The sequence below is a fragment of the Pteropus vampyrus genome, unplaced genomic scaffold (genome assembly GCF_000151845.1).
Source record: "Pteropus vampyrus isolate Shadow unplaced genomic scaffold, Pvam_2.0 Scaffold254, whole genome shotgun sequence".
NCBI lineage: Eukaryota > Metazoa > Chordata > Mammalia > Chiroptera > Pteropodidae > Pteropus > Pteropus vampyrus.
In genome coordinates, this window is record NW_011889035.1 from 1555654 (window position 1) to 1568341 (window position 12688).

The following is a 12688-nucleotide window of genomic DNA, read 5'->3' on the forward strand; positions in this document are numbered from 1 at the left end:
TCTATAAAATGGAGATTTTAACAGTACCCACCTTAGGGCACTCGAGTGCAGATCAAGTAAGATCAAATACAAATGAAAAAACTTTGTAACTGAAAAGCACCTTCAAAATATCAGCTGATCTAAAATAGTCCCCTCTCAGGAGGGCACATTCAAGACTGGCTTCTGAAGAGCATTATGCAGCATGGAACCGGGGCCCAGGGAAGGTCTAAAGATACCCGGCAAGAAGTCTGACTCAAATGAGAAAATAACGTATCTGAGTGGGAGAACTTCTTTTCCGTGCCCTACTCAGCAAAACCCCAAATTCCTCTGTCTTCATCCTGTCCAGAGGCCACTATTGAGCAAAGGGCTCAAATCTTAGGTGTTTTAACAGATAACCTGATTGATTCACACCAGTGCCATGGAAAACAGTGGTTCAGAAGTTTTTGTGCATCTACATGTCACCTGGAAAGCTTGCTAAAAACATGGATTTTCAGGTCCCACTCATGAAATTCTGTTTACTGGGTCCATGGAAGGGCTAGAGAATCTGCATTTTATCGAGTTCCCCACAGCCCCTGTGATGACTTTGAAGTAAATGATCCTGCATCGGTGTGAAGAACATTAAAAAGCTTAGTCATTAAAAAGCTTTCTGTCCCCCGAGTGAGAGAAGATGGTGATGGCCTTTTACATCTAAAATAAATCAGCCAGGGGAAATACAAATACTTCGGTTTACGAATCCAGTCATACCTAACTTTTAAGTCTGGGGGCGGAGGGTGGGAGGTGGTACAGGGTACAGAAAAAGAAGAGAAGGAAATAGGCACACTCCCTGCTACCACTGAGACATCAGAACACTGAGTTCTTTGTCTCAACTCAGATAATACTAGACAATAACAATTAATGCCACTCAGCGGCAGTGATGCACTGTGGTGCACAGCACTGCATAAGTACACAAAAGTACATGGAGATTGCCCTAAAGAAGACATTGTTGCTGGCACAGTGCCTACAAAATGGTAGATCTTCTTAATACCCAGTCTCTATGCTAACAGGCAACATCAGCCTAAATTAAATTCACGTGTAAGGCGCCTTACTTTCTGAAGATGATACTGAAGACCTGGATGCACACGGGGGAACTTGCTGGCAGCTCCCTCGTCAGAGTAATAGTCATCTTTACAGTCTCGCCTCTTTGAGTTTCACTTGACAATTCTGTGACCTGAGAAAAGAAATCATTAATATGCACTCTACAAATTACCCCTGAGCGTGCAGAATGTAGATATGAAAAGCCATCGCAATTTAATACTAACAAAAACAAAACTGCAGGCGTTAGTGTGTGATAATGTAATCAATACATTATGTTTGGAGGGGTTCTTTTCTCTGTATCTTGCTAATCCTTGAAAAACAACACATCTCTCTACTCTGTAATTTCTTAATAGAGAATCAAAACCAGGCTCAGGGTTTAAAAATTCACTCCAAAGAGAAGTCCATAGCCATGCTTCTTGACTATGGGAGGCGGCGTGGAGAGGGAGGTACAGGAGACAGGCCACAAATTGAGAGTCTGATAAAAGTACAGACATTCTCCCGAGAAAATGTCACATATGTATAAACCACAATGATGTACCCAATGTACCCATTTTAAGGGGGTTCATGGATTAGTGGTCTGTCCTGCCCATCCTTGGTTCATGGCTTTCAAAGTACAGCCTCTCAAAAGTTTATTTATAAAAGAGAAGTAAAAAAACAAAGGGGGAGAGGACAGATGAGAGGGGAAGCAAATGTGGGGAGAGAGAAGAGAAAGTGGTAGAAATTTAAAAAGACAGGAAATCTGATTTTATTAAGTTTTGAAAAGTTTAGAGAAACCCCTAGGGTTTTTATTATCTGGAACAATGTGCTAACGATATAATGAACGCATGAATATACCAGGCACCCGACTAAATTTAAAGTTCCTTCGACCAGACAGGGCTCAGTACAGGTTTTTAGAATAAAAGAATGAACAAATCAGTCAATAAAAATCAATGATCAAGGATTTTTCAGACGAGTAAGGAATTAGAAGAGGTCAGTTCATTAGCAAGCATTTATGTATTTGACCATGTTTTCTATAGTTAAAGTGTAGTTTTAACTACTTTTAGATAAACCTAGAATGTAGGGTAGGAACAGTTCATTGTATGGAAATAAAGAGAAATGGGTCCTTTCCCAGGAGATGAAATATGTCATTGAGGCAATTTCTTGTTTCACATAAAACTGTAGAGAAACCCAAGGTGGAGAACTGCAGGAAGAGCTCATCAACATTGAGAAGTCTAGCAGGCAGGTGAGATGAGGGACTCTCAAACTGCTACAGGGATTACAGGAAAAAGGATTAAGACAACAAAGGAAGTTGGAGTGAGTGGTTGTGGGGAACAGATGGTCCCCGCTAAGACCTCTATCCAGAAACAACATGCGTAACAGCCACCTGAGAGCAAAGTCTTCAGCACACCCTCCATCTCCCCCATCAAACACCAACACCTCATGCTTCCTACGTTGGACCCCATACCCTCCAGTCCCTGGGCTGCTAGCCTCAGAGTGACTTTTCGCTTCTGCTTCTTCTCCATCCACTGTCTAATTAGTTGGCCAGTCTTAGCACTTCTACACCAGCCATATCTCAAATCTATTTTAGCTGTTCCAGAACCATTATTTACCAAAGAGCTTAAGAGCGCTAGACTTGGAGTTGGACAGATCCCGGTCCTCTCCTTTTGCAGGCCATATGATATGGAGCAAGTTACTTCAACTTTTTAAGGCCTTTCCCCATCTCTAAAGTGGGAGTGAGTCCAGGGCTGTGAAGATTAAATGAGATAATTCATGGATCTTAACCTTATCCATAGCAGTGCTTTGTACCTTTGTTTAAGCCCTTTTGACGTCCTGCCCAGATAATTCCAGCAACATTTTTTAAATAATCTTCTCATTTTCTCCTGTCAACCATTCAATAGAACATGATTGGCGTAACTGTAATTTAACACAGCTCCCATGGAAACTCTCTCAAAGGTTCCAGTGGACCCCGGAAGACAGTCTCTACTCTTTGGCAGGGCATGTAAAGTTCTCCCTTTTGAAGCCACAACTTCTATTCCTTCCTGGCTAAATCCGAATGATCGAAAGTTTCTAAAATATGCCCTCACTTCCTATCACTGTGCCTTCGCTCCCTCTGGTCCTTCTGTCCAGGAATCCCCCAACCTCCACCTAACGATCCCTTCATTGATCTAAATTCTGCCCCAAAAAAGAAATTCAATATCACCCCACTGAAGCTCCTGCCGGAAATAATCTTCCCATTCATCAAGCTTTGTATAAAGACTTTATGCAAGACAGTTAACCTTTCAAAGGCTCCAGGGGTAATGAAAGGATTAAATGAGACCATGCATATAAAGAGCCTGGCAGAGTAAGCGTTCAACAAATGTTACCTGGGAGCTGTAATAGTAGCAGTGGTGGTAGGTGGGAGACAAAATTTAGATCTGTTCAAGAGAGATGTGCAAGGCTAATCCAGAGAAGAACCAAGCGCAGCACCTTACACTTGGTAAGTGCTCAGTAAATGTTAGCGTGATAACACTACTAATCATTATTATAGCCCTTATTTCATCTACTTTGCACTGCATTTATTTGTAAATAAATTCAGTACTAAATTGAAAAATTTTTGACAAGAGTCTTTTCTTATTGATCCTTGTTTCCACCATGGTGGCAGTATCCTGCCAGATACATAGTAGGCTCTTTCTAAGTGTAGAATGAATGTGTGAGATGTGACCAGTGACAGCTACCCAGGATGTGGCGCAGATGCACAGATGGGGTCCGGAAGCCTGTGGAAGGCCAGGAGGCAGCAGAACAGGACTTCTAGAACTGCACTAGATGGCAGCTCAATGAATGAATTATTGGAGGAGCTCTCAACTAAAAAAGCATCCTATGAAATGTGTAAGAATGGATGGGAGTGCGGGATTAAGCCTGAGTCAAAATGAAAGTCAGAATAAAAAGGTGAGAATAGCTGTATCTTCATTGGGACATTATTTCTTTTAACTATTTCTTTTTCATGTCACTGGGTGGCAGGTCATTTGTTGATAAGGAATCACACTGCGTCTAAACCTAGTATCACCTGTGTCTAAGAAATAAAATCAACAGGCCTGATTTGTCACACCATGTTTTTACTGTCTATTTACTCACCTGCCTCCTCATTAGATTTCATCCCCAATAATAAGATGTGTGGCACATATTACATACTCATTTTGAAGGAGAAGTAAATAATATTAACTTATTCCTAGCATCCAAATATTAATAAATTTTTCCACTTTGGTAAGGTACATTTTAAGAAGGCTGGACTGTTCAACTTACTATAGATGTATCTACAAGCAAGATGATCTTAAATAATTATAATATTCTTGAAATATATCATTTAAGTGTAAGAGGCCATATTCGCATGCTATCAACATCTGGTTATATGACAAAATACTGAGAAATCAATGACATGATGAATAAAAATGTTTCTAAACTTACAGGTCCAGATTTTCTAAGCCCTTAAATTTAACGATGGCATAATTTTCAAGTTCTATATCCAGATGAAATAAACACTCAAGTAACTCTTATAAACCTCGGGATCTCATGACAGGATACAAGCCCCCCGAGAGCTCAGAAATACATTTCTTGAGGAAATTCACAAAGATTTACACAGTCTTAGAAATTTACATTTATGCCATTCATACTCTTTTGATCGAAATATTGAACTAAAGGATCAAGCTTTCCAAGGGATAGAAGAATAAAGTTTTAATCCAATGCTCCGTTTTAGTTTTTCATACAGAAACTAGTTCTTTTTCCCTTGTAGTAATTTTAATATTACTTTAGAACAAACATATGATAAAAACTTTAATACCAATATCTGTTTTAGGACAAAAAATGTTGAAGGTGTGAAAAAATGAATAAAAGAATATGAATCATGCAATTACCATATCCAATGTTCTCACAATTAAAGATATATCTTTATGATTGATATCAATAACATATTTCAGATGATGGGACAAGTCATGAATGAAATGACAGTTTTAGAATCAGAGATTGATGTAAAGTTATTAGGACAAATGGGCATAATTATGCAGGAGCAAAAAGTCGAGTAAATGTAAAGCTCTGAAGCCAAAGGCTAAAAGGTGTTTCTTAAAGTCTTGCCTATTTCAGGAACAGTTTAAAAAGGATGCCTATTTCAAGGACACTTTGCCTTAAAAAAAAAAAAAGTAGTTAAAAAAGCAGTGTTTGTGTTGCAGCTCTTATTTTAAAAATGCCAGAACTTCAGCTTCTTAATTAAGAAATAAATTACTGATGAGGTCTTAATTAGGAAGTCCCGGGACGGGAAAGGGGAAAGGAGTGAGTGAAACACCCATTCCAACTGACATGAAAATCAGCTAACCTCTCAAATATATATGGATGGGTTTAAATATATGCACATGTGTGTTAAAAAATTAATCATACTATACCTTTTCTTCTAGCTTGTGTGAGAGAAAAAGGATGACACCATCGAATGCTTTGGCTTTGTTGGAAAGTTCCCTGTGACTATAAAGCAAAGCAATTCTCATCCTTCTAGATTCTAAGTCTGGCATATATGTCACATGATATTGGTATAGCTGCCAGTTCTGGGGCAAATCTAAACTAAAGAGATTTGTGATCAGTTTCACAGGTATTCCACTGGAACCTGAGGAAAACAAATAAAAAAAATATTTTTTAACAAAAAAAATCACACCGTGTTAATATTAATCACAACATTTTAAACATTTGCACAGTTGTTGCTGTAAAGACAGGATTCTTCTTCAATGACACAACTCAAGCTCTAATAATCTATAGCCCAATGACCTTATGGTGTCCTATAAACACATGTTAGGGAATGAAGAAGGGACTGTGTGTAAAGCCCTCATAAGATCCTGGAAAAAGAGAAGCATCTGAATTCAACTACTGTAGGACTCCTTCCAAAGCTTTCCCTCCGGCTCTGAATCTATGCAACTCAGATCAGCTCAAGTAAAATTTCAGATGCTGCTCTGAAATGATGATGTGCTAAGATTATAAAGAAGCTGTACAGTTCTTACCATGAATACAACCCCCAACCTCTTAGAAATCTAGAGTTAACCATACTTTTGAAAATTCTGAAGTAGTTCAATCAGTGGTTAAGCTACTCTGCAAATTCCACAGAAGCCCCTCAGAGACTGAGAGGAAAACTGGGGGGAGAGGAAGGAATTACACAGCTTTCCTACGTGAAAACGGGGCCTCTGGGCTTCTATCTTCTGCAGGCTCAGGGAGGCCCTGTGTGCCTCCTGGAATTCCATCACCCACAAAAGTTTTTATTCGTCTCTTCAAAATCTACAGGATAAATTCAGAGATAGTCACAATACAATTGGTCAGCGCTCAAAATGGAGTGAGTTCCCTCCAGGACAGAAGCCAAGAAGGTCACAGATGAGGTACTTGTCACCTCTCCTTGCAGAGGATCATCCAGTGTTTGTCTTGCAGAAAAGAATTATATCAAATAGACACTGTTTTGCTTTTCTTATGGAGGATGTGAAAACATGAGCCCCGGAGGTGGTGAGAAAGAAAAAGTATCGTGTGTGCTTTAGTATGTCCTCAGCTTCTACCTATGGTATAAATTTGTTCGGAGCAAGAAATTATTGTGCTATTTTAATTAAACAAAAGCTTTCTTTTGTTCTTCCAGATCCTGAGGAGATGAAACATATTTTAGCAGCTCACATTAATGGACAAAGAGAAGTCATCCTAGAATGTCAGAGCTGGCAAAATCTTTCCAGATCATCTACACCAGAATTTGCAAACTAATCATGACCCATTACTGCTGTAGTTACAAAAGTATATGAGGTTAACTATCGTGTTTCATGAAAAGACTAGAAAACAACAGAATTGGATCAGAATGCCTTGCACATAGTTAGGGCAAGCGCTGTTTCATGAAACCTTGTTTTAATTGTGTGTGTGAAGTTTGTGTATGCTGGATAACAATAACTACATCTTTTTTTGCTTCATGGTTTTAAAAGTTTGAAAAAGACTGATCTGAATCAGGGAGTTTTAACTTTTAGAAGGAAGTCACAAAGCCTTTTGAGGATCAATAAAAACAGCAGACTTACTTCCCTGAAAACGCATATGCCCACAATTCTGGATGCAATTTCAGGGTGAACCTAAAGTCTGGGTTAAGAATTACAGAAACAGGCCACAACTTTCTTTCTACAGCTGAAGTCCAGAAAGGTTATTATTCTCATATAGGAAAAGGGTTGGGAAAGAGACAAAATATCTTTTTTAACCCCTGCCCCAGTTATAAGGAGAAAATCTTTTCAACAAGTGAAATGTAGGAGCATTTGAGATCTTGCTTCCCAGCGTGCTGTCAGCTTGGCTAAAATAAACTCTCATTAAAAAATACATAAATAAATAAATAAAATGTAGTTTTGGGGGAATGTTATTACTCCTATTAATAAGAGAATTAAGGCTAAAACGACTAGCGTCTAGATAATATCTTTAATATAGCACATGTTAAATAAATACCTATTAAGTCAACATATGAACTCATTTATTTTAGATCTAGAAATTAAAATTCCTTGAGCAAGATTTGGTAACATTAAACAAGTAAGTAACATGAAGACCAGGTACCTGTTTTGCAGTCTCTCACATGGGCCAACTTCTCTCTGGTACACACACCCAAATCCATGAAGTCCCGTCTGATTTTCCCACCTCTTTCCATGAAGGTACATCTGGCATCACCAGAAGATATGCCACCTTTATCTAAAATATGAAAAGGATGCTGTAACATCTCATCTTATTCTAGTGATATTGTTTACAAATGCTATATAAAAAAATGCATCTACAACCAAAACTCAGAATTTTGTAGCCTTCAATAAAACTGGCCTACATTGCTGAAAACAATCATGATTATACAGAAGTCTTCAGCCTAAAAATAAATAATCGTGAAGGAAGCATGGCATGTTTTGTTAGAAATAACTGATCCTGAGTTAGTCTTACTTCATAATATTTTATCCTTGTCTGATTCTGCTCTTGGCTAAGGTGAAAGTTCGATCTCCCTCTGTCTCACTCTATATCCACTTATGGAGGGTAGCTCTCCCTCCTTCGGCTCTGTGTAACACCCAGAAGAGTTACAGACTATTGGGGAAGGTGAGACATTCAGCCCCAATCTGTGCAGAAGTCCACACCAAGAACAAGAAGAGAAATGCCCAGAACACTGCCATAAATTTTTATGCTAGATCGTTCCCTTGAGAATGAAAGCCAGTATTTTACCTTTGGGCATATTACTTGGTTAGGTTCTGGAAAATGTGAAATTGAGATCCAAATGAATATTATCTTTTTAAATGAGTACAAAGAAATTTTGAGTTTTTGGATACAACTTTGGCTCTCTGAAGATAACATGAAAATATAAAAATACAGAATATTACTACAAAGTAATATGACTCACAGTATGACAAATCTCTAGAACGCTGACTTGACCACTGTCCTTTGATAGAGTCACTGGATGCAATTAACTCGAATGTCTCCATCACTTGCTCAAAACTGCTGTTCATACCTTTCTCAGTGGAATCTGGGTTTTCCAAGAAAATCGCAAAATTTATTTAACTTTAAAAATTATCTTCACTAGATTATTCACATCATTCACTGTTCTTGGTTTCAAAAGATGTTGGGTAGTTTCTAAAACTTCAGTCTACCACAGAACGGTAGTTGCCAGAAGCCAGGGGGAGGGGAAAATGGGAAGTTATTGTTTAATGAGTTCAGAGTTTCAGTTTTGCAAGATAAAAAAAGCCCTAAAGATGGATGGTGGTGATGGTTGCACAACTAAAAATGGTTAAAATGGTAAATTTTACAGTATGTATATTTTACCACAATTTTTAAAAATAAATAAGTAGAAATTCAATCTACCCTTAAAGGATGAAGGGTTTCCATCACTTGCTAGTCACAAGAATGTGCAGCAGATGTGGAAAGGAAGTCCTAAGGAAAAGTTGGGATAAGGACTGAATGGTGGCAGCAGTGCTGAACCTGATGCACTGCCTCGCATAATAGCTCTCCTGAGGGACCACATGCACATCTGTGAGTTCAGATTACAAAAGGTGCTTGTGCAGGGCTAGAAAAACTCCAGCAGAAAACAAGAGAGCCAGGTATAAGAGGAGTGGAAGGGCTGATGATCCTAAGAGTCTGGAAGAATCTACCCACAGCAGCCCTACCCACAGAGACTGCTCAAAGCTTACGTGGTTATTAGCAATTCATGGGCAGGACAAGGGAGACAGCTAACAGATTTCAGCAGTGGTTATAGGCTAGCTATATTGCGTATCCCCAAAATTCCTATGTTGAAGTCTTAACCCCTGATATCTCAGAATGTAATTGTATTTGGAGATAGGGTCTTTAGAGAGGTAGTTAGGTTAAAATGAAGTCATTAAAATGGGGTCTAATCCAGTACGACTGGTGTCCTTACAAGAAGAGATTAGAGCACAGATGAATACAGGAGAAAGACCATGGTGAAGACACAGGGAGAAGACAGCCATTTACAAGCCCAGTTGAGAAGCCTCTGAAGATATTAGCCCTGAAGACACCTTGATCTTGTCATTCCAGCCTCCAAAATTATGAAAGAGCACATTTCTATAGTTTAAGCCACCTTGCTGTGGTACTTTGTCACAGCAACCCTAGAAAATTAGCCCTTTGGGTATGCCAACTCACACTGTGTGATAGTGGCTACTTAAAGTAGCATGTTGACAGACATCCTGAGGCCAAATCTGGTGACATCTAACACAGGTGGGGAAGGAAGGAGAGAGCAGTAGCAGCAGGCATGCCATGGTTCTTCTATTCCTGCAAGGTGGTGGCACTGACATTTACATGTCATAAAGGATTTTAAAATATTCTTTCAAAAATTTTCAGTGAACACAAAGAATCCAAAAACTGGCTTCCTGATGTCTATGGATTCCCAACTGCCACATGCTGTCAGGAAATGCAGCAGCAGATTCTGTGTTTCGGGTCCTGAAGAAACACAGCACACACAGGGAATCCTCCAGGAAAAGGTAAGTGGGATGCTTAAGAAATGCTCCTGCTGCTGTGAGGCTTAATAGAGTCACTTGCGTTCCATTCAGATGGAACAGCACTGAATGGAACAGACTATTGCACTTACATTGCTGTGAAATCCCACTTGTTCCCACGAAGCCACTGTGAGATGATGCTTCATTATCACTGAGATCAGCAGATGTAAGCTAAAATGGGCAAAAAAAAAAAATGTGGTCAGATTCAAGAAGTTAATTCATAAACCAAAATGTTATTACAAAATAAGAACCATATTATGTCCTAAGTCATTAGATTGCCATGAGCTAACATTACCAGGTGAAACACTTGAGAGATGGTAAGAGATTGCTCATTCTCGAAAAAAGGAATAAGGACAAGCTATAGTTTTCTGATTTATTAAACTCTGATATTAGTAGCCACTCTGAGCCAGATATAACCGTTAGACCCTGGAGGTATAAAGAGGCAGAGATGTGACCCTTGCATCCAGGGAGCTCATCAGAGGGAAGGTGGTACAGAAGAACACCACCTGATGATCCATGGCCCACAGACATGTGACCTCCAGTGTGAGCATATGCGTGGTAAGAAAATAAACTGAGCCCTGAGGATCTCTGTCACCAGCTCAGATGATGACAGTCTTGAATAACTGGTCTAAAATTAGTTCATAAAAAGATGAAGAGAACCATTAATATTTTCTTTTTTCCCAGTAACTACTTCTCTTTATCCAAGGAGGAATATATCTTGGCCTGCTAAAAAAATGCATGAAGTCAAGAGAAGAGCTTTTTTTGTGTGAGTAAAAGCATAATGACCACAGACTACTCACTTGAATACTTTTGGTCCAAGAGATTGCTCCAAATACTAAGTGTACATAGTAACATCACTCAAAACTTGCTGATTTGCTGGTCAATTGTGTTTAGTTGCCTAAGTCTAGCAAGCAGCCCTACCCACAGAGACTGCTCAAGAAACAGTGGTTCAATCAAAACCACCTCAAATGAGGTTACTTATTTTTATATATGAATTAGCAAAAGGAATGGTATTAGATGATATGCCATATAATGGTAATACTGAAGGTATAGAAATTTTTACCAGGAGACTTAAACCCAAATCAAGTAATTAAAATTCAGAAAGTAGAAAAAGGCGGAGCACTTGCCTCCAATTTTTAGTTCTCTTCACTGGCCAAAGGATCTCTTAATATCTTACTCAGGATAAGAACCCAGAAGGAAGAAATGTGAGAAACCTGGAAAGACTCAAAGTTGAGACAGAAGATAACCCACTGCTTCCTAGGCCAGAGGAAGAGAGAGATGCAGATGAAGGCAGCGGCTATGAAGGATACAGGTAGGAGAAAGCCAGACAATGCCCGCTAAGCGATGTACGCACCGGCGGCGAGGCCTGGGGACGCCCCATTTCTGAGGCTCTGGAGCTCCAGGAGATGCCTCGCGCCCTCACACGGGCCCGCCCACTCATGGGCCCACTCATGTTCCGGATGAGCCCAGAGTGACTTCCAAGGCAGCAAAGTCTCAGTTAGGGTATTTTTTCATTGGCATCCAAATGGCATGGCCGTGACGGGAGGTGGTGGGTCACTGACTCCTGGGGAGGAAACGCCCCAAGTCCCACGCGTGGGTGGAGGGACGACGCACAGCCCGTAGGGATCGGACTGTGCCGAGAGGAGCGCAGAGTGGGAGCGGGGGTGCAGCCCGGAATGGGGTGGCGTGGGCGGGATGAGAGGGAGGGGCTGTGGACTGAGGCCCAGACTTCCCTTTTCTTTCCATCACTCTCACTCTCAAATTTGGCCTTACCCAACTGTGTAGTTTTTGCCCATCTTATGAGTGGAAGGTTGAATCATACTTCCTTCAGTGTGGGTACACAATTCTTCATCTATGTGATAGATATGGAGTTTTCTATTCTATGAATTGTCTCTTTACACCTGTTGCTGTTTTGAAAATTGGGCTTCTCATGTTTTTCTTTGTGATTTGGGAGAAATTTTATCTTTTTTTTTTTTTTTAACGTTGCAAATATCTACTACCAATCTATCACTTGTTAATTTTGACCTATGAAGTCCTTTATCTAACCAAAATTGTTCATTTTGATGTAGTCAGATATACCAATTTTCAATTTTATGGTTGGTGCTTTTCGAGTCTCTTGGAAAGAAAATTTTCCCTGCCCTAAGTTTACAAGGACAATATATGTATCTTTCAGGATTGTATATAAATATACAGACATACACATATATGAACATATGTTATGTGAAGAGGGACCTAATTTTATCTCCATACAGTGAACCATTTTCCCTAACATTGTCTATTAAACAGTGTATACTTTTTGTAATGGTTTGTGGAGCTACCTTCAGCAAATGACAAATTCTCATATATACCTAGATCTGGTGTGTGCTTTCCATTTCTATTCTACTTATCTATATCTGCTCTTCACCAATACTTTGCCACTTATTATTTCTTTATAATATTCATAAAATCTGTCAGAGCAAGTCCTTACCCTTTAATTTTTTTCAATTGTTTATTTACAAACTATTGTTCCATATTAATTTTAAAATGGTTGTCAAGCTTCTTTAAAAATTCTGCTTAATTTTTAATTGGCATTGTATGAAATATATAAATTAACTTGAAAAGAATTGTCATCTTTGCAATGCTAGATTACTCCATTTATTCAAGTTATTTTTCTGTCTTTTTTTTTTTGC

General features: G+C 39.2%; 1 protein-coding gene across 1 annotated transcript in view; it reads right to left on the minus strand.

Annotated features, from left to right (window-relative positions):
• Positions 1-11460, minus strand: part of PIWIL4 (piwi like RNA-mediated gene silencing 4) — a 42265-nt gene extending 30805 nt beyond the window's left edge. Inside the window, exons 1-5 of the mRNA XM_011374774.1 lie at positions 11374-11460; positions 10112-10190; positions 7600-7731; positions 5442-5656; positions 1065-1186 (exon numbers count right to left, since the gene is read on the minus strand). Coding sequence (XP_011373076.1) covers positions 1065-1186; positions 5442-5656; positions 7600-7731; positions 10112-10190; positions 11374-11460 — 635 coding nt within the window. The remainder of the gene's footprint in view (positions 1-1064; positions 1187-5441; positions 5657-7599; positions 7732-10111; positions 10191-11373) is intronic.
• Positions 11461-12688: the final 1228 nt, after the last annotated feature.